At 42.7% G+C, this 26,121-nt stretch overlaps 1 protein-coding gene across 1 annotated transcript in view; it reads left to right on the top strand.

Moving 5' to 3' along the window:
* The window catches only part of cntnap2a (contactin associated protein 2a), a 397,107-nt gene that overhangs the window by 160,780 nt on the left and 210,206 nt on the right, over positions 1–26,121 (top strand). Inside the window, exons 2-3 of the mRNA XM_069666987.1 lie at positions 1,492–1,602; positions 21,569–21,762. Of these exons, the coding sequence (XP_069523088.1) occupies positions 1,492–1,602; positions 21,569–21,762 (305 nt within the window). The remainder of the gene's footprint in view (positions 1–1,491; positions 1,603–21,568; positions 21,763–26,121) is intronic.

Raw genomic sequence — 26,121 nt, 5'->3', positions numbered from 1 at the left:
GCTTCTATCCGTTATCTATACCGCTTATCCTGTTCAGGGTTGTGGAGGGCTGGGGCCGATCCCAGATGTCATAGCTGAGCCCTTTTTACAATGCGCCTCAGCGCCATAACGAAGCTCCGCCGTCATACCGCCTTTGTCATTTCACATTGGACCAAGCAACGCCAACGTGTTTTTACAAAGCATTCTGGCGTTGTGGAAGCAAAAAGTTGCGCAAGGTGTAAACAAGCAGCGCATGCTTAACACAGACACACATGCCGCTGTTCTGCCCTGCCGGCTCTGTTGTGCCTCCGTTACTACCTCTAAAGCAGGCCCAGAGGCGGTACGACTTCGCCCATACCATTCAGCCTCCGTGCATTCTACGGAGATGAAACGGAGGCGTAATAATCCCGCCTTGAACTGGCAGTGTAAAATGGGGCTATAGAGACAACCTTTCACGCTCACACTCACACCTACGGGCAATTTAGAGTCACCACTTAACCTAAGAAGCATGTCTTTGGACTGTGGAAGGACCCGGAGGGAACCCACACGCGCCAGGAACCTTGTAGCTGTGAGGCGCACCACCGTGCAATAATCTTAATCTTGATTAAATAAAAATGAAGACGTTTTTCTGGTGGTATCAGACTATACAATGTGTTTTAAAACTAAAAGTACAATTTTAAAGTAATTGAAGAGAGAAGTGGCCTGTTGTGATCCACTTTCCCTCCTCTTAGTGTGGACGTAGTGGCAGCTGCGTTCTGAATCAGCTGCAGCTGATTTAACCACTCTTAAGGGAAACTTTTGAAGACGGCGTTCTTGTTGTTGAGCGTACTGAAGCTTAACGCATAGAGACATAAGTCCTTTAATTCTTTAAGCATTCTCAAGGTGATATGAGGCTGCTTTTGTAGTTGTCTTTATGTCCATGACTACACCGGGATTACAGATTTACTATGTAGTCTTTAATGTTAAATCCGTCTTTGCATCCAAATACAGTCATGTCAGCCTCATCTTCTCTCTTTTTAAATAATGCATCAATCGCTTCTATATCTGCATCTGCTCAAGGTCTGTTAAGTTGCTGGTGATGGTGGATATTTTGCAGCGCAGGAAGTGTTTCAAATTGAATGCTAACTTGCCCCGCAAACCGCTTCCTTCATCCTCCAGCGATGCCCCCGTGTGTCCTCTGCTGTGAGCGATTCTCTTTCAGACAAAGCACCGAGGGAAACCATGTGAAAAATACAAGACTTGAGTTTTCAGCTGAGAGTACTTGGAATGAGCGAAGTGTTTTATTTAACATTTAATTAAGAATGTTGTAAATTAGAAGGCTGAGAAGTGCTTCATGGCCTTGAATAAATGCGTGTTTGCCGTGTTCTTTTATTGTGAAATATGCAAATATTAACTATTTCCTTTTTCTCTTCCCCTCCCTCTTCATGTTCTATATTCTCTCTCTTTTTCTCCTGTTCTGTCTGTCCTATTTCTGTCTCCCTTGGCCGTCACATTTGTTCCCTCTCTCCGCAGAGAAGTGTGATGAAGCTCTGGCCTCTCCTCTGCCTCACACGGCCTTCACCAGCTCGTCCGTCTTCTCCAACGGGTACGCACCTGGATATGCCAAGCTCAACAGGAGAGGAGGTAGACAAACACTCACTTTCTCTCTCTCCTTACACCTCTTCTTTACACCCCCTCCTTTCCCCTCTTTCTCCACCCCCCCTCCCTCAGCGCCAGTCATTATCTCCGTGACTCAGACTGGAGCTCATTTCCACATCAGCCCACAGCACGGAGAGAGATAGGGCCAGACAATTACACCCCTCTATGTTTATACAATTAATAATTCATACCTTTCCATCTAATATAGTCGCTCTACAGCTGAGGCAACAGCGCTCAGAGCTGGCAAAGAAAGGCGAGGTAATCTGCTGTGCTTAATCACACCAATAGAATTATTGCTGGGAGAAGACAGGTCTGCTCCTCCTTTAACAATGACGCCCACCAACGAGATAAAAAGAAACACCGACTATATTTAGCTTGTGTTCAATCTCCCTGAGGATGGAGGTCCTCGGGGAACTTGTCATGGTTACTTTAGGGTTGTTGGTGTGCAGAAAACCTACAGTGATGCAAAGGTAAAGTGTGATATGTGTGTAAACAACGTCTACACATGTCTGCTTTGACTGCTTAAATTAAGTAAGCCCTGGGGTTGTTGATGAAGGAAATACTTTTCCCTGACCCGAAGGCGTGTTTGCTCACTTCCAAGGGAGGATTACAAAATGTATTACCAACACTTAGTGACTTGTCGAGGTCTTGCAAAACTGTTAATCCCCTTGAACTTTTTCACATGTTGCCATGTTACAACTGCAAATTAAAAAGCAGTTTCTAATGAATTTTTTGGGGGAGTTGTGTGCAGTGGATCGACACAAAATTGTCCCTGAATTGAAGAGGAAGGGAGGAATGGTATTCAAAACTATTCACAAATAGCCAGCGCAGCCAAAAGAATTCAGGTTAACTAATGGATTCAATAGAGGTCTGCTTTTTTTTCCTCTGGTTTGTTAATGAAGCAGCAATTTTAGAGCCCAACGACGACCAACTTCTCGGGGCTTCCTGTGCAGCCAGCGTCTAGAGACGAAAGACAACCGGGCAGGACTTTCATTTCAAGGCTTCTCCAGAGTTCAGACACAATAGGCCGTATGCAAGAAGCGATATACGAACTCTTATTTTTGATCTTAAACACGATTTTTTTTCTTATTTTGTCTGTCCCCATTGGTTTCCGGGATTCACCAATGTTTTCTTATTTTTGCTCTTCTCTTAGGTAAGAGAAAATGTTACGATCGGTGGAGAGCACTCTTACCAAGACAAGAAAAAAACATCTGGTTTTTACAGTCCACAAATTGTTTGTCCAATGCACGGAAATATAAGTTATAAAATTGAGAAACATAAAAAACGCAGCATATAATCCAACTTAGATTATTATATGTTTTTAGGGGAATTATGATGATTAGATCGGGCTTGGCATGAGCAAAATGCTCCATCTTCATATCAAACCATTTTTTTTGTATTTCAGTAACCGTGCGTCCCTCGGATGACACGGCATTCACAGCATCAAAGATCTTTTGCTGCATTTTTGATGTACCAGTAACACCCACTACTCACGCTCTGCTGTAGTTCTTCTTTTTCTTACTACCTTTTTTCGGTGGCATTTCTTCTTCCCCTTATGCTTGTGCACACGGCACAAAATGCACCTGCCTCTCCTGGAGCAGATTGGGGTGGTTAAGTTTGGCGTTGACTTCTATTATTTTTTCTCTCAACAGAAAATTAAGAGAAAATGTAAGACTGTTGCTGCATGAGGCCCAGTGTGTATGAGCAGTTAGTTGCACTTGCACGCAGATATCTATCGATGATCCCAGACTTGGAAATTGTGGCGTTACAGCAGCAGGTTATCAAAGCGACTACAGCACAGGAGAACATATATACACAGTAAAAATAACCCGTAGGAACATATACATCCAGGAATTCTAACAGCAATAATAAATAATGACCTCAACTACATTAAGATGAATCATGTGCAAAGTTTAGCAGGAGCATAACAAAGTGCAGTTTGAATAATTATCATAGCAGTTTGACTGAGACAGACACATCGGGATGAGAGTTCCCTGCTCGGCAGAGGAGAGCTGCCGTACAGAGTTATTGCCTTTTGCAGGAAAGATTTCCTGCATCTGTCCTTGTGAAGGTGCTCCGCTGTCTGTCCAGCAGGTGGTAGAGAGGGTGCTCAGGGTTATCCATGATGGTTCACATTTTGTTCAGTGCCCCCCTCTCTGCCACTTCAGTGAAAGAGTCCAATCTGCAGCCGATGACGGAGCCGGCCTTCTTAATCAGCTTGTTGAGTCTGTTTACATCTCTGGCACAGATGCTGCTTCCCCAGCAGACCACAGCAAAGTACAGTATGCTGGCCACAACAGGCTGATAAAAGATCTCCTGCATCTCGCTGCACACGTTGAAGGACCTCTGCTTCCTCAGGAAATAGAGTCTGCTCATCCCCTTCTTATACCGGCGTCGGAGTTGGCCTTCCAGTTCAGTCTGTTGTCGATGTTGACTCCCAGGTCACATATGCGCCACAGAGGTCCACTCTGAAAATGTAAAAACAAAATAAGTTGATGCAAGGTTCGTGTAGCCTGTCGCACAGAAATTGGGCTTAGGTGTCAATATGTTTTCATGTATATTGGCTGCCTCGTATCGAACGTTGCTTTAACTCCTCTCACTCTCGCTGCTTTTATGTGCTTGCATGCGACAACAATCTGTAGCTAATCATCAGTAACTTAATCCCACAGTCTGCTGTAGTCTGAAAATTGCACTTTCCAAAAAGGAAAGGCTGCCAATTTCTCAGCCACTAGGTTGAGCAGCAAATCGACAAACTCCATCAGATGTTGACTTAATGTTAAATGTCCCAAAATGCATCCATACAAGAGGTCCTCACAGGTCCAACATTTCGTGCCCGAACAGTAAGAGACGGACCTGTCTCTTAGACCTGTCTATTATTTGAAAGGTTGGACCTGACCCCGGCCCGATCAGCACCAACTTCACAGCTGATTGCTATTAACAAGTTACCGCTAGTCAGCTGTCAAAACAAACCTTTTAGTCCTACCTGTGAGACGCAGCCTTCACCCCTGAGCCAGTCCGTGCATATAATCCATCCTCCGCCAAGAAAGTTCATAAAACACCAGGTTTCCTATTAGCCATGTCGTCCACTTGCTGTCACGCAGACGGATGACAAATGCGCGGCTCGTATAGAAGCCACACACACGTGTTACACTTACTGCGCTTACTTTCTTCTCGTTTTTGTCCACAATTTGCAATCTGCTTTAAGCTTTTTTGTCCACATTAGCGAGGAAAGTATCCATCATTGCCGGCTTTGGCTTCAACTTTTCTCTTAACCTGCAGTCACGTGACACGTCACTCAACCCGGTTGTCTTTCTCATGTTTATTCCCCCTTTATTTCCTGCACGTTCTCATGCGAATGACACATTGTTGAAAGTTAAAATACACACACAGACGCACACAGCACCTTAATCATGAACACTTTCTAATCACGGCCGGGTCTTCCCGGATCCACTCGGATATTACCAATAATGTTGAACAGACCTGGAACCAAGGATTACAGAGCGAGTCCCGACCCGGCCCCGTTTGACCACGTAATCTGGGACCCGAACCCTGGTCCTCAGGTTCTGATAGACCCGTGAAGACCTTTTAATCCATACTGACACCAAAGCAGCCCGGGAAATGAGGGAGAAGGATAAAGTCTCATCTCATCCTCTACGTCCTGGTGTCCTCTAGAGAATGACACAGTGTTTGGATGATGAGGTCTCCACCTCGTTAGCATACATTACATGACAAGGGTGGAATATAAAACCAGAGGGGAAAAGAAAGGCGTTTCTGACGTTCTGCAGGAGGGGGGATCAGATAACTTTCTAAGAAAACTTTTCCCACAAGGATTAGAAAAATGAACTTATTTTCGGAAAGAAAAATCATAATTATCTTCTGCAAAAAAAGACCCTCAAATTTTTAATCAGACTTGCAATTTTGTCGTCTCCAACAAAGAATACAAACACAGTACAAAACAAACATCTTGGAGCACATATGCACACACAATCGCATATAAATGCACATATGCAAACAAGCAAGCGTAACAAATACATGTATTGTGCATGCTCATAATGCAAGTACAACATTTGCAGAAAACACTGGAAGAAAGTACACCAGCGTGCATGCGACACATGAACACATTAACACCATTCAGCATGAAGCACTAAACACCCGTACTTTCACAGGAACGTAAGCATCTCAAAACACTGCATTGATAAAAACAGGATTACACCCCACACTTGTGCACGTATTCATGAAAACAAAAACAGCAGCTGAAGCATGCGTCACACTCAACACACGCGCGCGCACACATTTGCACACTCCTCCATGCCCACGCAGTCATACTATAAGGAGGGGTCCCTGCAAGCTGTAACATTTGGCAGCCAAATGTGCCGTTGGTGGCGTGAGTGTGCGCCGATAAGCCAATCTACTCCAATCTCCCAGTGCTGCGGAGCAGGGGAGGCACAAAATCAATGGGACACACCACTCATATTAAGCCTGCGTTGTGAATGCTGACAGCTATTAGAGTTTTAGGCTATAGGCAATGTGCATGTAAGGGGGTGTGCTTTTTATGTATGTCATTTGTGTGTGTGTGTGAGTGAGCGAGAGGGAGAGAGGTAAAATGATGCCATAACGATTTTCCGGTAGGCGGCTTTCTGCTGTATGCCAGCCAGCTCTGGTACCAACCCTTGTACCCTCGACTGCTGACACGTACATTGTGTTTTTAATCCATGCATATGTGTAACTGTATGTCAAGATAGATATATTTGGATGCATGTGTGTGGATTAACAGGAATTAGCTTGTGCACATTGCTTTATTTTGTAACAGAAGCTGTGTCGTTGCAACAGACAAGATAGAACTTATTTAGAAGTTCTAGTACAAGATTGCAAAATAAGAGCAATACAAAAATCTCAACTCAAATATAAGTAAGTATAAAGTGTAAGTGTTAAATGCAAAAGAGAAAGTGCCTAAAAGAATATTTGTAAATTGCAGCATTTGTGTTCGTAATATTGCACAAGATGGTGAAAGTTAAAGTCAAAAGCATATACCAATTTCAAAGGGGAGTTATTATGCTGATTTCAAGCTTCCTGTTTCACTCTGTGATACCTGTGGAGTAGCTTAGCATCAGTTACAGTTAAAAAAAACTCTCATTTTTCTCACACTGGTGCTCTGTGCAGGCCCTCATACAGCCTCTACCTGAAACAACTCAGTCAGCTCTGTGGCTTCAAAAAACCCCGCCCCTACAAGCCCGCTTTCTTCTGATTGGACAGCTTTGTGACGTCACAAAGTGCAGCGTGTCGAAAAAACAGTGTGAAACCTGACATTCACAGCAGACTGAGCTGAGAAGCCTGGGGATTACTCCAACATACTTTTACCTACAGATTTGAAACTTCACCCACGTTTAGTCTGGACATCCAACATTGTAACATTATATATATATGTGTCTTAAAATGTGAAACACCAAAATACCCCTCTTTAATGCAATAATTGCGGTTTTAAAATCAGCTGCAGAGTTATGGGTGGGGCTTTTGGGCCTGGCCCCACCCACTTATACAACTGGCCCACCCTAAATTGGTTGCTCAGCATGCAACCAGATAATGAAAAGATTGGTATCTCCTGAAATAGAATAAAAACTACATTGTTTTGTTGAAAGTGGGATGTTTAAATGTACAAATCAGTGTCCCACGTTAGTTGCCGTCAGTCACATGATCTCATGGCCCATCCAAATTTGAAATCCTGGCACCGTGACTCTGCTAAATGCCTGTTTTTCACAATCTATCGAAAGCTGATACTAGATGTCATATACAGTATGCACTTACAGCACGATATCTAATTTTAGACCAGCTCAGTCAGTTTCTACAGTCCATTGTTACATTGGCTGTACTATGAATTAGATCTTTATTTCTGTTATTATTTTGGGAGTCGAATAAATCAAGCAGGGACACTTTCTGCCTCTGGCTGCTGAAGACAGAAGAGACTGCAAAAGTCTCTGACACTTTGTTTGTCCCTGTGCCCCTCTCCACTCACTCTCTGTTACCCTCCCTCTCTCCATCTGCTAATATCTCACTCTCACTGTCCTTCTCCATCTCTGCACATTTATGTCCCTCCTTTTCTCTCTTTTTCTGTCTTCTTTTTACCCTTTTCTTCACTTCCTTTCAATCATCCATTCGATATCATCCTTTTCTTTTTCCTTTCTTCTCTCGTGGTCATGACTCTTCCCTTCGTCTCACCATCACTCCTCTTCCTCTACTCCCCCCGTAAAGTATACATTCTCCCACCCCCTCACTGTCTGTAGCCCGGCACATCTCAAGGGAGCAGACAGACAGAGATGACAGCTAATGAAATGTAGAGAAGGATCTATGTGTTGAATCTCAGACCCAGACTTTCTCAACCACATAGAATAACTGGGTTCAACAACAGAAAAAAGATACTGACAGTTTTAAATAGAATTTGGACATTATCAGGGCTCAACAGTTGCAGTTGCCAGATTGCCATTTGCAATTTTCTAAGAAATTGGCTCAATGGCAACCACTTTTTAACAGAAAAAATAGGGACACAGAAAAGCAAAATGTGCAGCCCCAAATAATGTTTAATATCTGTTGCACTTTTCATATTTGAATATTGCCGTTACAGTTGGAACCAGAACCGGACAACGCTGCACTTGCCTTTGTGCGTTTACTCGTGTGCATACAGGGACATGTTTTTTAAGCTGACTAAAAAATGGCAAAAGATATTTTTAGTTTGAGCTACCAAAGGCTGATACCTGGTTTGATGCCTTGCAACAACTTTTAAAACTCGGTTTTAAGCCTGGATAATAAATTATATTCCTTAAGAGCCATTTAATATAGCTCTTAGTGTAAGTGAGAGACTTGGGTCACAGCTTAACACAGTCGAGCATGGCCAAAATCAATGCCGCTTACCTAAAAGTAATAAACTTGAAGATTTTCATGTAAATAAATGTCTGTTAAGTCATTATCTATTGCCGAATGAGGTAACGCCCAGTTAGTGACGTGTTTTCCATCAGCCAGCAGTGGTTGGTCTGCGAGAGAGGGTAAATTTGATGTTCAGATGAAGGCAAACAGTCTAAGAGCCCGATCAGTCAGAGGCACACCCACTGCCTATTTTGTTGAAGCCTACGTTTAAAAAAAGAGCAGCTTGCTGCGCCTTTTTTTTCTACTGTTGTTAAGGCAACTCTGTGGTTGCATAGCTGTTAACCTAACTGTTACATTGTCTACTGACAGAAAGCCGGCCTCTCCTTTCATCCGTTTGGACAATGAGAAAAAACGCCCATGACGTCGGGCGCTTTTCTGCTTTGAGTTTTTTCAACTCGAGGTGCTCAGAGTGTTTCCTCAAAAACGTGAGGCGCACAGAGTGGAAAAAACACGAGGCGCACAGAGTGGAAAAACACAAGGTGCTCTGCAGCACAAAAGCAGCGCGCAAAAAGCGTCCCTCTCATTGAAAACATTGACAAAAAGCCGCCCCCAGCTGCTAAAATGCATTCTCTCTGATCGGGCCCTAAAACAGGACAGCGACCGCTAGCGAGGAAAATCCAGTTACAACCAGAGCAAACAGTGGACGTTAAATTGAAACGTATGCGCCCGCAATTACTGAGTATCGCCAAAGGTGTCACCAAAGAGAACGAAATTGAAATCTTCAATATAACATCTTTAAGTCCGTTGTCATTCATCAAGCTCATAAACCCTGGGTCCCTTACTTCCCATCATGCAACTCCCTTACTTCCCATCATGCAACTCATAACAATCTTTTCTCAGACCATCTGTGCATGGTAAACAACCGTATCTTTTATATTCCAATCCATCAGCTGGCAATCCAGCTCTCTATTCACGAATGTGTAGTGTCCAAGCCTGATTTGGAAAAGCTCCTTCAGAAGAACCACAGTGGACATTACACTACTTTGTTAATGGACGCTGTAATACGTTCAGTGACTAGTAAATTGACTTAAATATGTATGATTGTGGTAAGGCCCTTATAGAAAACTGTATAGAATATCACACACTTGAATTCACATGATCCTCCAACAATTTATTCTCAGGGACCATGGGAAAGAACAGTTTCATGTGCCAGAGAAAGGCCTGAAAAGCTCTTCTCTAACTTTAACAAAAGAGTGATGAGCTCCAAATAGGTTTTCACTTGTCACATAAAGAAACCACCTGAGCTGTGATCTGCAGCTCGCGCAGGGCTGTGTTCTGTCAGCTGAAGACACATGCCCTGTGGATACAGGTTAAAATAGAAGAGGCATGGAGAGGATGACGGCAGAAGAGAGAGGGGAATGGAGATGTGAAGAAAGCGAGAGGGACTTCTTGGACGAGTGGCTTGGCTGAGTCATATTTGAGCCAAACACTGTGATTCTGATGCTAAATTTACTGTCAGATCTGAATTATGATGTTATTTCCAAAAAGTAAAATTTCCTTTTCTTCTTCTTTTTGGTCGAAATTATTTAAGCAGAGCCAAACACACAGGAGGATGATGAATACCTTCTGTTTGTGAAGAACGAGACCAAGGAATGGCTGAACTGATTGTGTGTGCGCGTGTAAATATCCCTGGAGGCGCGTGTGCATGCATGTGTGCCCACATTGCCGCAGACGTGGCCAAGCATGAGATTGGGCCCCTAATCACAAACATGTGGCCACTGATCTTTATATTCCATTTTCTTTCCTCCTCATCCCTTTCCCTCTGCGTTGCCTCCCTACACATCCTCGTCTCCCCTTTCTCCCCCCCCCCTCTCTCCATCTCATTTTCCCACCACTTTCTATTTTCTACACTAACATTCACAATCCCACACTCCGTTTTTTCACAGCCTGTCCCCCTTTCTTCTCTCTTCCCAGGCCTCATTATCCATTTTTCCTCTCTCACATTCTCACCCTGATGCACACTTTTAAAAGTTTTGCGAAAGTTTTACTGTAACCCTCCTCATTCAAACGTGGGACGTCACAGTTCTGCAGTAAAGCTGTTTTTCTCCCGTCTGCACAATTAGCCAGATCCTTCCTCTCTTTTCATGCAATTCTTTCACTCTCTGTCATCTGGCAAAAGTTGTTTGATGTCTCTAGCTGTTCCAGTCATCCATCGATAATGGCGGTCCGCTCCTAATTAAATTACTCCGTCTCCATCCGCTCCCTTTGCTCCATGACAGAAAGATGAAGCACTAGCAGCGGGCTAACCAGCTGTTTTCTCTCAGCTTCCTCCTTCTAGCATCTTAATTAATTAGGACTTTATGTTTTCTCTAAATGTGTTTTTAGCATGAAGAGCGGCGACTTTGAAAAACATACTCCCGGGCGCTGGAACACACAAACAATAAAGGACGCACGCGCAGAACAAAAGTCTGTCATGTGTGTGCGCACTTGCCCACGCGCGCTCCTGCGCTGACAGTAAGACACAGCAGAGACGATGCAGCGTTTGATGCTCCGCTTTGACGCCGTCACTTTTTTTTGTTTGTGCGTCGCTCTCTGTCGCCAGCTTCTCAACAATCACGCTGTGCCTTCATTACTCACTCTCAGAACTCCGGTGTTCCCCTTTTGTGTTTGGAAATCTTTATTTCCTCTTTTGTGCTCACACACACTTGTTCAGCCACTCTCTTTTCTTTTGTGCTTCCCTCCACTCCAACTCTTGCCTGACTCATTATCAGTACTGTAAAAGCCATTTACTCAGTCAGGCAGTTGAATTAAACTATATATTTTCCATTCCCCTGCTGGGCTGCATGAGATAAAGCCTCCCCAACATCATCACACACACACAGATGTTCACTCTGCAGGCCTCATTTAAACTTTCTCTGGATTATATACTGTACTGCATGTATGTTTGCACGTCCACTCCCCTGGAGCTACAGATAACCCCGTGACTTGTCCAATAAGGTTAGCTCTGATCATTTGTATCTCTGCTTAACAACAAAGAAGGTTGAGTCGACTTCACAGCTCAGTAAGACATGAGTAAAGCAGAGAAAAAAGCAGCAGTGAGACTTGCTGAAGCAGTGGAACTCTGTTTGATTCAAGTTCAAAGCAACCGAAGGGAGCTTTTATATCTTCGCTTGCGGTCCGGTCGAATGACACATAGCTGAGGGTTTCTCGCACAGCTTGAGACGAGTTGTGATACAAGAAAAATATCTGCACAGATTGCATTAGTTGACAGTTTCAAAAGACTCCCATTTTTGGCGATGGTTCCCAGCGGCTCTCCCAGGTTTGCTTCTCTCTCCATTAAGTTCCCCTGTCTTTCCTGAGTCAGCGTGTTGCTGCGGCTACATCTCTGTATGACCTGCACATTCCCAGGATGACTTTTGTGGCTTTTACTGTGGTCGCGTAATTGGTTTTCGTAAAAATGGGCCATAACTAGCTTCCTATGGTCACTGGTTTGCAGCATACAGATCCTGTCTTTATGCCACTGTAAGACTGGACTACTGAGCTGTATGAGTGTGTATGTGCTGGGGACGGACATGAGTGCTCGATTACTGATTTGGACGTCACTTATCATTCAAGATATTGAGCTATCTTATTTAATAAATAGTAATGAATAGTAATTATTAATAATAATAATAAATAGTAATAGTAATTAATAGTAATAGTAATAAATAGCAAATGTTCTATATTTAAAATTTTATTATATATTTTGGTGACGTAATTATATATTTTCTGTCCATCAATATCTGAACAGATGCATAAAAAAAACATGATAGATCTACACAGTAGCTTACAACTTTCAGTGTTTCCAGTCAGAAAACAGTATTTTGACCCAGTAAACAAAATGAATGTGCAGTGAAAGCTATGTTATGTTTAACTTCCGTATCATACAACAACAAAATTAGACATTAAACATTTCTTTAGCACAAGGAGAAAACAGGTGATCTCTCACCACCCCATCTGCTAATGTTAGCAGTATTAGCATGCGCTGTTCAACCATGTCCTCCATCAATCATGACAGGTTGATGGAGGACTACAGCTAGAAGCTACTTAAAGCTCCTGTGAGGAACTTTAACTTTAAGGAAGTAAGTGGTCGTCTTTAACAAAAAACTTCATCCTGCTTTCTTTAAAGTCATATGTATCGCTCACTTTAAATTTCTGCCCTGGAAAATGTAAACAAAAGCAGTGTGCAGTTAATCGCTTCGTCTGACACCTACCCCCCACCAGCCGTTTCAGGCATTAAAAATAACTATATAGAAATAATCAATCTTGTTGCTAATGGTCTGGTTTGCTTTTATAGGTCAAGAGTAATCAGAATTAATTTCTGTCTGTTTCATGAACAGCAAAAAATTCCTCACAGGAGCTTTGAAACTAAATATTAATTTAGATATGATTGATATGTTTTTCCACTCATAGAATAGTGGGGGAGAATCTATGGATGATGTGTCCATAACAGTGGTAAACTCTGTAGCCTTCTTAAAGTTAAACTACTTTTTAAACTCTTTCATTATCTGTTATCTTCTTGTTGTGTTCTTTTCTTTTCGCCACAGTAAAGCTTCTCACCTTAAATGTTCTGGACTTCTTTCTCCTGCTTGATAAAACTGGATACGGTTGTCCAGAGCGATCAGACGTAGAAACAGTCTAAAAAGCAACAGACTACAAAATGTAGTGTTGAACATTTAAAATCAAGTATTACAACAAAAACGTGCATTAAAATGTTCTCAATGTGCACTGTCATGCTTTTGTATGAGAATATGTTCAGTCATAATCAGCACTGAAATCAGTGAGAATGCTACAACACGCACCTCCAGCTGCTTCCTCTGCCACAATGCCGGGTTATCTGTGTCATCACAGATAGCTCAAACCTTGTTTTGCAAGCCTGGAGAAGCTCCAGCCATGTTTTGGCCTCGGTTGGCTCCTTTTTATCTCACAAAGAGCCTCTCTGTGTGAATTCCATTTAGCCAGCACCGACCTGTGAAGGGCACCACACAGGGACAATTTCACTGGGGTAGCTTTCAGGTGGCAGATTAATCTGATTTCTAACATGCTGCTTTTTAAAAATGCCAGCGTCAGTGTGGCCAAAGGAACTGTTCCAATTCAAATGCATTACTTGGATATACTGCAGTGTAGCCATACGAGATAGAGTTCCCTACAGACAGATTTAAAGCCATTGCAGAATGGACTGATGATTTGCTAAGGCCTTGTCAATACCAGTGAATTTCCCTCGTGTGACAAATCAGATTTTTTTTTTATGGTCATTAAAGGATGTTCGATCCGTCTGAATGTTATTATTATTAATTAAACAGTATTAATGTAGCAATCCCTTAGCTTTTTAGTCAATTCCGCATAAGAAAAAATTCCAAAGCCAATTGCATCTTCAGCATGATTTTGTTGTCGATAAACAGTCAAAACTTTAAAGTTTTTAGTCAGGGCTGGCTCTGTCCTTTTTTATACCCTAGCAACACACCACCACCACAAGATCAAGACTCATCACAAAGCATTAATTCTTACATTAATTTCACACAGTAATACAGTTAAGAACATCTTCAGGGATATGACATTTTAGTATCAATCCCAAGGAGATCTTTTAGAGTATCTTGGAAGGAGAAGTGTCCAAACCGCACAGCTTATCCACAGGGGTGCCTCAAGGGTCAGTGCTCGATCCCCTTCTCTTCTCAGCATAGGCCACTTCACTTGGTGCAATCATTTGCTCCTATGGTTTCTCATACCATTGCTATTCGGACAATACCCAACTCTTCCTGTCATTCCCACCACATGACACTCCAGTCTCAGCACGGGTCTCCTAATGCCTCTCTAAATGGGTGAAAGAACCCCAGCTTCAGCTTAACCTTGTCATCCCAGCCAGTCCCTCTATGCAACCACAGATCGATATCCAGCTTGGACCAACCAAACTCATGCCCACAAAGTCTGCCCGTAACCTGGGTGTCATGATTGACCTGCCCAACATCAGGAAGATCTGCTGGTACAGGCTCTCGTAATGACTACTGCAACCGCCTACTGGCAGGCCTCCCTGCATACACATTCAAATGCGACTGGTCTTCAACCAACCTAAAACAGCACATGTCGCTCCACTGTTCATATCTCTCCACTGGCTCCCAGTTGACGCTTGCATCAAATTCAATTGTTGCTCGCTACAAAACAGCAACAAAAACGGCTCCCGCCTACCTGAACGCCCTCATCCAGGTCTACACTCCCTCCCACCACTACGCTCTGCCAGTGAAAGGCGCCTGGTACTCCTCACAACAAGGCCCTAAGTCGTTAGCTGGGCTCTTCTCCTCTGTAGTCCCCCGGTGGTGGAACAAGTGACCAAACTCCATTCAGTCCACAGTGTCCCTTTTGACCCAGCTTTTTTTGATGTTTCATTCACTCTGGGCCCCATATCTAAATCAAAGTAGATATCTTAATCATTGGAAAATTCAAATGCGTAACCTTACTGTCCATATTTACAGTGAATTGTGATGTTAGAATTTTCCAATACAGTTCATGTAGTGTGCCTGCACAACCTCTAATCATCTTCTGCTGTCTGTCTTTCTGTCTGTATCACATAAAAGTATGCTATTGGTTCAGACTGGTATGGCCCTCTAGCAACACAACACAACCTACAATCACCACGAGGAAAATTGAACATTGTATTATAGAGCAACAGGCAATTTCAACCATTACTGAGCAGTTATGAGAGAAGCTTCTTTTTTCCGCTTGTACCTGAACGATCCACCATTTCTCCTCTACTCTTTCTGTTGTAATGCTATGAGAGCAGAGGGAAAGATTACTAGTTACTAGCTAAGAATCTGGCCGTAGGCCGGCTTACATTTAACATTAACTTAGACAAATAAAAGATGGTAAAACTTGGTATCAGCAAACTTTCAGGACTTGTATGTGCTTCAGTGGACAAAAATCCACTTGGCAGTGCTCCTCTACTTTCAGCCTGTCTGGCTTCCAATGCTTTATTCTCTGTCTCTTCCTCTTGGCTTGTACTTATTCTCCATCCTTTGTCCTGAGCTCTATCTCCTGATCTTTCTCTCTGTGTAACTCGCCTCTCTCCTTTCTTCGCCTCTTCCTCAGAGGTGGTTTCTTTGCCCTTCTCTGCTCCCCTGTTCTCTCCCCTATCCTCCTCCTGCTCCTCCTTTCCTCCCCAAACATCTGTGTGTGTGACAGGTGAGAGAACAGTGACATTCCCCCGGCACTCCTCCCCCTCCCCTTTACCCTCCCTTTTTTTTTTTTTTTTACCTTCTTTTTCTTTCGCTGATGTTCCTGCTCGCTCGGTCTCGCTCTCTCACCCTCCATTCCCCCACCGCCTGCCTCCTCCATCTCCACTTTATTCTGTCAACCACTTCTCGCTTCTCCCCTTTTCTCCCTCCGGCTTTCACCTTTCACTGCACCTCTGTTCTTCTTTTTTAATATATCACTCCTCACCCCCCTCCTAACCTCTGTCAAGCTGCCCCTCCTCCCCTCTCACCTCTCATCTGTTCTTCCTCTCCAGCCTTTTCCCTTCTCCGCCAATCTATGACAGCGTTTGCCCGTCTCACTTCTTTGGTCCTTTCTTTTGCCCCTTTTCTTTTCGCTTCTCCACATCCTTTATCTGTGTCCCTTGTTCCTCCCCTGACCTCTAACATCATCTATTTGGCCCACAGCTCTTCTCTCATTTTTTTTCCCCATCTTTCCCAAGCGCTTGCCATTACTTGCATGATCTTTTGAACCTCTTACATCTCTATGGACTGTTCAATCTATCTGTCTCTCCCTGGTTCCCATCTGTTACTTCTGGTAACCCCATATCCTTAACACGCCTTCTACTCCATCCATCCATCCTCTTCAACCCTGTTTCCCTTACCATCACCCTGTCCTTTCATTCACCCCTTTAAGCCATGTTCAAACTCAGTCTCTGGCCAAAAAAAAAAGAGTTGTCCATCCAAACCTGGCAGAACTTTTGACGCAACTGAATGAAATGCCCAACAGTGCACTGTGCTGAGAAAACAAATAATGCTTTTTCTCATCATATTGTGTTGTCACTGCAGTAATTCTTATGATTAGTTTGGTACTATTGAGACTGAAGACCTAATAATTGTTGCCAGATTTGTAAAATCCTCTCTCATGGTGATATAAATTGGTATGCATCTACTTACTCTTCAAACTAATGGATGTTCCCAAAGAGAGGCTAGTTTCTCACGATTTCTCCCATCAGTACCACACCCATACTGAACACTTTATTCACAAGGCAATAAGAAAGATACACTATACTGGAAATATTGAGCAATGAACACGCTTACAGATGCACAGAGATCAGGTTCAAACAGAGATAGTACAGAACCAAAAATGGTCAGGACCCAGCAGGAACCAGATTTGGGTAAGCAGCTACATGTTCAAAGCGGGCCTGATTACGAATAAGAAATAGGTGTGCAATCGGGTGTGGCACTGGCAACGAAGTCAGAGGAGCCCAATGGTTAATGGGAGATCTGGAAAATTCCCAATAAATGGATTGATCCCAAAGGGTAGTATGACTTGTCTGAGGTTTAAAACAGGGATACAAAATCCATCCATCCATTATCTGTCGTGCTTACCCTGTTCAGGGTCATATGAGAGGCTATAGCCTATCCCAGCTGTCATTGGGCGAGAGGTGGGGTACACCCTGGACTGATCGCCAATCAATCATAGGTCTGACATATATAGACAAACAATCTTTCATACTCGCATTTACAACTTTTACACCAACGGGCAATTAAAGAGTCACCAATTAACCTGAGGAGCATGGACTTTGGCTTTGGACTGCTGGAGGTAGTACCTGGAGATAACCCACGTATGCACTGGGAGAACGTGCAACCTCCACATAGAAAGGCCCCCTACCTCTTAGTAGGGATGCCTGGATATTATAAAGAGAGTACGGAGTGCTCGGGAGTTCAAACTAACGGTTATGAAGGTGGTCTTTGGTGCAGAACGCAGAAATTCAAAAGTAACAACCGACGTGTAACCAAGAACCCAGGAAAGTGCCTTGTTTTTTTTTTTCACCTTTTGAAAAAGTGGTCCCTGTGTTTGTAGCACTATAGGGTAGACAGAGAGATTATGAATGGATTCCCACCAGCCATTTACAACCAATTAAGTGGCCTTGACATTTGGACAAACTTTATTTTGCCAATAAAGTGCTTACTTTGAGATTCTCCGAGACAACAATGGAAGTTTGTGTTTGCATTTAGGTTGTGTCAGTGTGATCGATTGTGAAGAAAGAGTTGGATGAACAGCCTCATACAGTATGTTTCACATATATATCCTAGCCATTACTCTCTCAGTTCCCTCTATTATCTTGAACTCTACCCATAACTTTTCCAATCTGTGCTTCCTGTTCCATGTCATTTGAGCCCACCTGCAGTCTAACTCTCCGTTGATGGTTCCCCCATTCCAGTGCTGAATGGCTTCAGTTTATCTCTTTCTCCCAAGTTTCCCATCCTTTTCCCTCTGCTCTGTCCCTCCTCCAGTCTGCACTTTTAGCCTCATCTATCACCTCCTTTACCATAACTGCATTGCTCCCGTTTTTGTCCCTTATTTTTTTCATCCACTCGGCATGCTATCTCATCTCCGGCCTCTCCGGTATCAGAGCCATAAAATCCCCTCTCATGGCTCCCTCTTCTCCCCAACTCATCCATCTCTCTTACCCTCCCTCATTTCCATTTCTCTACTTCCCCCCCAGTCTCTTGTCACCCCCTCAGCGCAGACCTTCTCGTCGCTCTTTCTGACACGCTATCCTCAGATCTTGTTCCTGGCATCGCACCGCGTTGGTCATTGTCCATCAGCTTGCTTTCTTAATCTATATATCCAACTGTCTCTTTCCTTATCGCCATCACCCCGCCCATCCCGAACCCAATTCCTCACCCTCCAGCCTCTGTCCTTTCTCTCCTGCTTTTGATAGTGTTTTATCCCCCCAAGGGAATGGCTTTGCTGCAACGGGTTTTTGAGGTATTGACGTTTCCACTGATACGGGCCTAGTTATCTGTCAAGGCCGAAGCTGGAGTGTAATGGCTCTGTAATTGGATAAGATATAGGATTTTTGTCAGGGGGGGAGGGGATACATTGCAAACTGCCTCACCCTCTATTTTATCATATGACCATCATCTCTCATGGCTCTTCTTCTACTTTGCTTCTTTCCGTCTACTGTCTCTTCCCTTCTTTGTCTTGTCATCTACCATTATCAAAGTTGCCCCATGTTTTCTCTCTCCTCCTTTCATTTTCAAATCAGTCACTCTCCTTCACTTGTTCTTTCATCCACATCACTTTCTTATCTGTATTTGTGTCCTTTCGCAAAAAAAATCCATCACAGAGAATCAAAGGAGATGGCTGTGACATGACCTGTTCGCAGTCCATCCACCACCCACTCTTCCCGATAATCATTTCACAGTCGCATTCTGTCACAGGCTGGGCTGTTTGCTGCCCTGATACATCTTCAGTTCTGTGTGTATCTGTGTGAATGCATCTGTTTTGCGCACTCTAATGCACACTGTGTTCATTTTCTTCCACTGCTTCGACTGCTCTCTCAGTAGCATACACACAATGCTGGCATCGGGCATTTGTTTTTTTCTCTCCCCCCTTTTAATGGCAGATGAAATCAGGTCAGCGGGATCCAGTCCAACATTTTTCTTTCCCTTCTGTCTGGCCTTGCTCTTTTGTTTCTGCGTCATTTAACCTCAGGGCCATTTAACCTGCGAGGTGCAGGGGAGTTTGGCCCCGCCTCAGGTAGACACCTGGAGGTGTGAAGGGGGGCAACTTTTGGAGGACGCATGGGCGTTTGTCTGGAAAATGAAGGCAGGGCCATGAGGTTTCAGGCAGGCACAAGGCCGCCGACTGCCGCTGAGTGGATTACAAGACAAACGCTGCCATCCATTCCAACAGTCAACTCTGTAGCCATGGGAAAATAGCATTGAAACATTCTCCTTTGGTGCTTTCAGAGATTGTCATTTCCTTCAAAGCAATATTTCACTTTGCTAGAACTTTTTCCCTTGGCTTTAGTGCACCTTCCCTGTAAAGTAAATCATAAACCTTCAGCTTGCTTTCACGTACATTTGACAGCCTTCTAAACACTTTGCAAAAAGGGTAAAGAGGATGTCCAATCATTTCACCAAACATTTAAACAAGTAGTTTCCCCGTGTTTATCGTCCATTTTTGGGACTAGTTCAAAAGCAAACCAAACAGACGAAGCACTGAAAATGTCAATGTATGTTCCACCAGAGTGAAATATCACTTTAATCTGCACTCAAGGATGCACATATTGAACCAGAGCTTAGCAGGGAATAACTGGAGATAACCATATGTGACTGTCAGTGTGAAGTGGATTGAGTTTGTGCTTGGCGGTATTTGCATTTCCTCTTATTTACATATCTAGGAAATGTGTCATTCCTGGTTTACTCTGTGTAAGTACTTTATGATAAGTAGATATCGTCAGCAACCATATTGTAATGTTGTGCTCACATTCTTATCGTGCTTTCATTCTTTGTTGTATCTGAGCTTCAACCTCGTATATCTGCAGGGATCCCCAGCATTTATAAAATGTCACATTATGTCCTGAATACCAATATTCAAAAGGAATCCATCATGAAATCTCATACGTACTAATTCCACTTCCTTAGAAGATGTGTCATGCTGCGTTGGAGAGTCAATAATTACATAATCTTGGGAAATATCTTAAATAATGAGCATCCTCAACTCCTGCTTTCAAAGCTCAATCCAACATCATGTCTCCCATGCTTATTCCACTTCCTGCTTGGGTAGCTTTTTACTGGACATTGATTATTTACAAAAGGACAGTTTCTAAACTTGTACCGACATATAGCCTTCGGATAATTCCATTGAGGCAGCTAGAGATTATTCAATATTAGTGGAAAAACACATGTTGCCAGCTTTTACCAACACAACACCCACTGCTAGCACCAAACTATAGTTGTTTGTTTTTGTCACATGATAATTTACCCCAAACCAATTAATTTCGGGGGCTAATTGGTTATCATATCGGGACTTGACTTGCTTACTCACCAATAACTGATAGCGAATTTTAGGCCGTATCGAAAGTCGTTACCAGAACCGATACCTTATCGACAATCGTTTCCTTCCTGATAGATGCCATTGTTTCATACCCGATACCATTTCCGATACCAAGGCCTGAGTGTTGGCCAATACCGAGTACCCCTCCAAAACTACCGCATTCCAAATATGTACACAATGTTGGTGGAAACACACTGATATCTGACATTTTGCTAGCTTTGACCAGCACTACATTTTCAGTTAGCAAAACGCTGTGTTTGCTTGCTGTTGCCACATGATAGATTACCTAAACCCTGTTCATTTTTGGGGGCTAATTGGTATATGGCATTGGTTGCTGCCTTGACTGGCATACTCACTGATACTGGACAGCAAATTTTAGGCCGTATCAGAGGTCGATGCTGATACCAGTATCATTATTGTCCATTGTTTCCCTCCTGATAGATGCAATTGTTTCATACTGTGTATCAATTCTGATACCAACACTTGAGTGTTGGCCGATACCATGTACCCCTGCAAAACTACTGCGATTAAAAGTATGTACATATTATTGGTGGGAAAATATCCAACATTTGACACTGAATTTCCTGCAAGCAACACACTTTGTTTATTTGTTGTTTTGGGGGGCTGGTATATGGTATTGGATCGATGCATTGACTGGCATACTTGCTGATATCTGACCAAATTGTAGGCAGTATCAGAGGTCAATATCGACATTGGTATCAGTGTCGGAACAATTTTAATGGCAGCACAATGCTGCTACTCTGCCTGTCTTATACACAGGAGCCAGTGAGCCCTGAACAGTACCAACTCAGCCTGTATGTGCAACAGGCAGTCTTTGCTAATAAGATACTGAAGAGAAGAAAAACTTTCTTCTACTGTTTGTGTTACTATTTATTATTTATACCTGGGCCAAGCCTTTTGACCTTCCAAAATATCACAGACTACACTGATAAATGAGTTTAAGATATTGTTAGACAACCTTTGACTCCTCACTCATTATTAAATGTCACTCACTCTACAGGTGCTGGTGGATGGTCACCTCTGGACAGCGACCATTACCAGTGGCTACAGGTGGATCTGGGTACAAGGAAGCAGGTGAGCGCCATAGCAACACAGGGTCGGTACAGCAGCTCTGATTGGACGACGCGGTACCGTCTCCTCTACAGCGACACAGGGAGGAACTGGAAACCATATCACCAAGATGGCAACATTTGGGTGAGTGATCGATATATGTTGTGCGTATAAGCCATGGCTGTCGGGTAGGTAGAGCTCTATAGTTAGCTGTTTTTTGTGTTCTTGTTGGTTCGGTAATTGCAAGTAGGAACATCCAAAGCTACTTTCATGCATTGTTCTAGTTTTATATGTACTGTTAAATCTTGAAGAGGCCATTTGTTTTGGGTTTTTTTTTGTGTTATGTGTGTAACTTTAATAACAACAATTCATGGTATTGAAAGTCAAAGGGTCTGGATGCAAACTAGACATCCGCACCTCCTCTTTGCTCCGTTTAAAGGCGCTAACCCTAGCTAACCCTAGCTTGTGACAGGAGACGTTAGGGTTAGGGTAAGGGTAACCCTAACATTAGGGTTAGGGTAACCCTAAACCCTAACCCTATGCTGAAAAAGTAAAATTGAAATTTGTATTTCGAGCTTGTTGTTTTTCTCTTGGGCCAGTTCAATGCTAGTTTTAGTTTCCTTTAATATCCAAAGGAATTGTAAAAGTTGGTTGGGTTGTGTAGTTACATTTACAATGAAAGCAGCAGTATATTGTGGAGTATGTATCTATGATGCTCATGCATAAGCCAAGGTGGGTTACAGAGAGTTGAAGGCTGCCAGAGGCAGGCTGTATTTTTCTGATTCAGGCAGGTTTATGCAGAAAACTTCATCCCCCTGCTTGATTATTTTTTAAGAGGAAAAATGAATGTGTAACACAAGATGTATGCATTAAAAGAACTGGTCAGAAGGGAAATATTTTCATTATGATAGAGGAGGAAATTAAATGTCACTCCACCTGTAATACAAAATGAATGTTTTCTTGTAATTATTAATAGAATGTGAAGGCTTCCTTTTCACCTTCACATAACCCAGAGCAGTGTGGGAGGAAAACTCTCACTGTGCTCCAGCATGCTGTGCATAAATATTCATCAATTAATTAACTCAGTTTTACTAAATGTAACATGTCAACCTAAGACCTTTTTCGTGTACTGATGGGTTATGGATGGAAATCGCAGGACAACAACATGTGGAAATGAGCCGTTAGTATTTTATGTATTCACATTGTATGGAAGTAATCCATCTGGATATATTGTCTCTTATTCCAAAGCAACAGATGCCCGTCACTGCAGCGTAAACAAGCAGTCGAAAGGGGTATCTGACAATCAGGGATCATTAGCTAATAGGTTAATAGCTGTCACTATCCTGTACTGTTGCTGTACGGTGGAGGGCTACAGGTGATAACAGATGGGCTTTCAGCTACAGGAGAGTTGATGAGAAGAACAGCCCTGTCGTGAAAAGCACTCACTGATACACCGAGCTAGTCGGCAGGAAAAATAAACATTGCATTGGAAATACAATGGTTGGGCTGATCGCGTATTTTTCTTCACCAGTGGATGTTTGGTCCTGGGTCATCATCTCCAGTCGGAGACCATATGTAATTAAAGATCAGGGACAACACACATTAATAATGTATGATATAAAGATATCATAAGCAAAACAATCTTAACGAACAAAAAACATATACATCATTATATGAGCTGCATAGTTGAATTCAACATAAATGGGAAGGACACTTTACAGACAAACATTGCAGAGACGAGCATACATACAGCATGTAAGGAATATAACGACCAGCATATCAACCCACTCATTGCGGTGCAGCGCTACAAGAGGTCAACAACTCCACAGGGAACCTTTAACTTTGAACTACACTGCATGTAACATTTTGCAACATGTCTTTTTCTGCTGTTGCTTTTCTATGAATTAAAGATAAAGATGGAAAATGTTGAAAGGAGATGGTTTATACAGAAACAGGTTCTACTGACTTTCTGAAATAACAAAATGCGACTAAGGAGTGAATCTTAACATTTATTTTTCAGTACCCTAAAAACTGTTCAGATAAAGGTAGGTGCTGCAATGGCCCAAAAGATTCTCATTTAGAGAACTGCTGCAAATACAGGAAAAGAAATACACCAGAAACGTGCTGTAAATGGAAAACAGGCAGCAGAAAGCCGAAGCAAATGTCACAGTTGTAGTTCAACCAAAAAAAAGGAAGAGGACCAGATGCAGACTTTGGAGATTTTAATCAAAAACAAAAACACAAAACAAGGCAAATACAAAAAGCTTACTTGAAAAGAGTCCAGGTAAAAGAATCCAGAAGGAGACAGAGAGGTCCAACCAATAATCCACACTCAAAGGAGGAAACACAGGAGGCTTAAAGAGGGATTCACAACAGTTATCACGTAGAAGCACGACATGTGACAAACGACGAACTAACATTCAGACAGGGGAGCACAAAGACTAAATAAGCTAGGGAGGCTGATCGGGCACAGGCGAGACAATCAAGGGAGGAAGTGGATCAGCATGAGAGACAAGGTGACAAAGAAAAACAGGAAGTGATATTAGAGCCCCAAAATATAAATCAGAACCATAACTAAACTAGAACTAAATCATGATAGAGACACAGAATTAATACAACATGATAACTCATGACACCAAATAATAAACGATGCCAATCCAGTCGTCGAAACAGAAGTGTTCCAGGCCTGTAGGGGGCGCTAAGTGAAACTGGTTGTGGTGAAACATATTTTATGGAGAAAGTAATATACAAAGGAGATATTGGCTGCCGGGATGATGAGTTTTTTTAGGCCTGTTGGGGGAAACAGAACCGGGGATGGACTTATACACAGCCTCCAAGACAAAGGTGGTCAGGCTGACATCAGGGACTCCCGTAGCGAGGTGGTTTTCTTGCCACGGCCTGACCCTCAACCAATCCTCTGCTAAACTAATTCCCAACATCCCTCTTCCTCCTCTCCCAACCCTACAGTGTCTTTGTTATTCGTTGTCAGAGTCCACTGCAAATCTCCTCGCCACTTAACACTACTTTATGACGCCCCCCCCCTGCCTCAGACCAGACAACTTCCACCTCCCGGCGATCTGAAGCTCTTGTGCTAATTGCAAATGTGTACAGTGTTTGTTTTCCCTTCTGCAGAGTTTTAAGCTCCGCATTCATGCCCAAATAGCTGCATAATTATTCTCCCTCTTAGTACTGTAAGGACCGGCTGCAGTGACAAATATGGATCTTTACAGTCGAAAGCAAATGAAGCTGTTGTTTTTCTGTGCTGCTTCATAATTGTTTGCAGATTATTATTTATTCAGAAGTGTTTTCCCCTTTGCCATTAACTCTGATTCATTACCTCGAATATTTCAACAAAACACATTAATCTCTCAGATGTTTTTGTAACTATAGCTGACTTTTTTTTTCCTATTTTGCCTGGATGTATGACATATATATTGTTTTTTAATTTATGGCCAGCGTAATCCAAAGTATTGCTTATTTAAACTCCTACAGAGGCGAACATTTTAAGCTGGGCGTGTGCCATCAATAACCGCCAGTGCAGTAACGAGCGAATACTGGAGCCATTTGTTTCTCCTTTTCTCTTGTCTTATTTAAAACAGGCGTTTCACACACACACATGCGCACACGCTTCTATGAAAGATTAATGTGAGCATCTGCACATGTTTAGGCCTTTTTTTTGTGAAGTGTTCGTGTGTCAGTTTATAAGTGGTGATAATATTGGAGCTATCAGTGCTATTGATCAAAGGCACGATGGGGATGGTAGCGCGCTTAAGCCAACTTAATGCTCACACACACGGAGCCACAATCAGACCTCATTGCAGCCCATTCAATCAAATTCGACTCAATCTCGTTCACCGCTGGATGAGGTGCATGGAGAGATCCCCTGAGAGAAAAACCACCTGTCCTGCAGCCATATGCATGAAGGTTTTATTCAGGAACATTTTACCACCAATCACATTTTTGATGATTTAACTCTTTCACTGCCAAACTGAGAGGGGCTGCCTTTGATAGCTTAAGTGTTGTGGCTGTGACTCACTGGGGAGGATAATTGGTAAAAACCTGGCAACTGCAGTATTGGCTTTGTGAAAATATTGTTTTTTAATGCCTCACTAATGTACTACTGATGAGTCGCAATGACATTGATAAATGACTGTGATAATTATAATACCAGCTGATATACCAGAGGCGATGCCTCAGAGGCTGTCAATACTTACAAACTTGAATTAATCACTTTTGCATGATCAGAGTGATAGGGGAACGTTTGCTTGCTGATTCATCGGATTGGTGCACATATATTAAACCTGTTGAGTCTTTATTTACTTTTTAAAAAACACTTTAACTATTTTAGTAAATGCAAAATGGGGCTGCAATTTCAGCTTGCAGAAATGCACTATAAAAAGTAGCGAACAGTTTGAATCTTTCAGTTTATCAAATGTGTTTGGACTAAATGCAGTTTTTAAGGTTGTTTTCCAATATCCAGTTTCATAGTTTCACATCTTCAGA

The sequence above is a fragment of the Semicossyphus pulcher genome, unplaced genomic scaffold (genome assembly GCF_022749685.1).
Source record: "Semicossyphus pulcher isolate SPU_LCO1_2020_fin unplaced genomic scaffold, fSemPul1.0.p SCAF_18, whole genome shotgun sequence".
NCBI lineage: Eukaryota > Metazoa > Chordata > Actinopteri > Labriformes > Labridae > Semicossyphus > Semicossyphus pulcher.
Note: the sequence above shows the minus strand (reverse complement) of the source record. Positions and strands in the feature narration are given on the sequence as shown.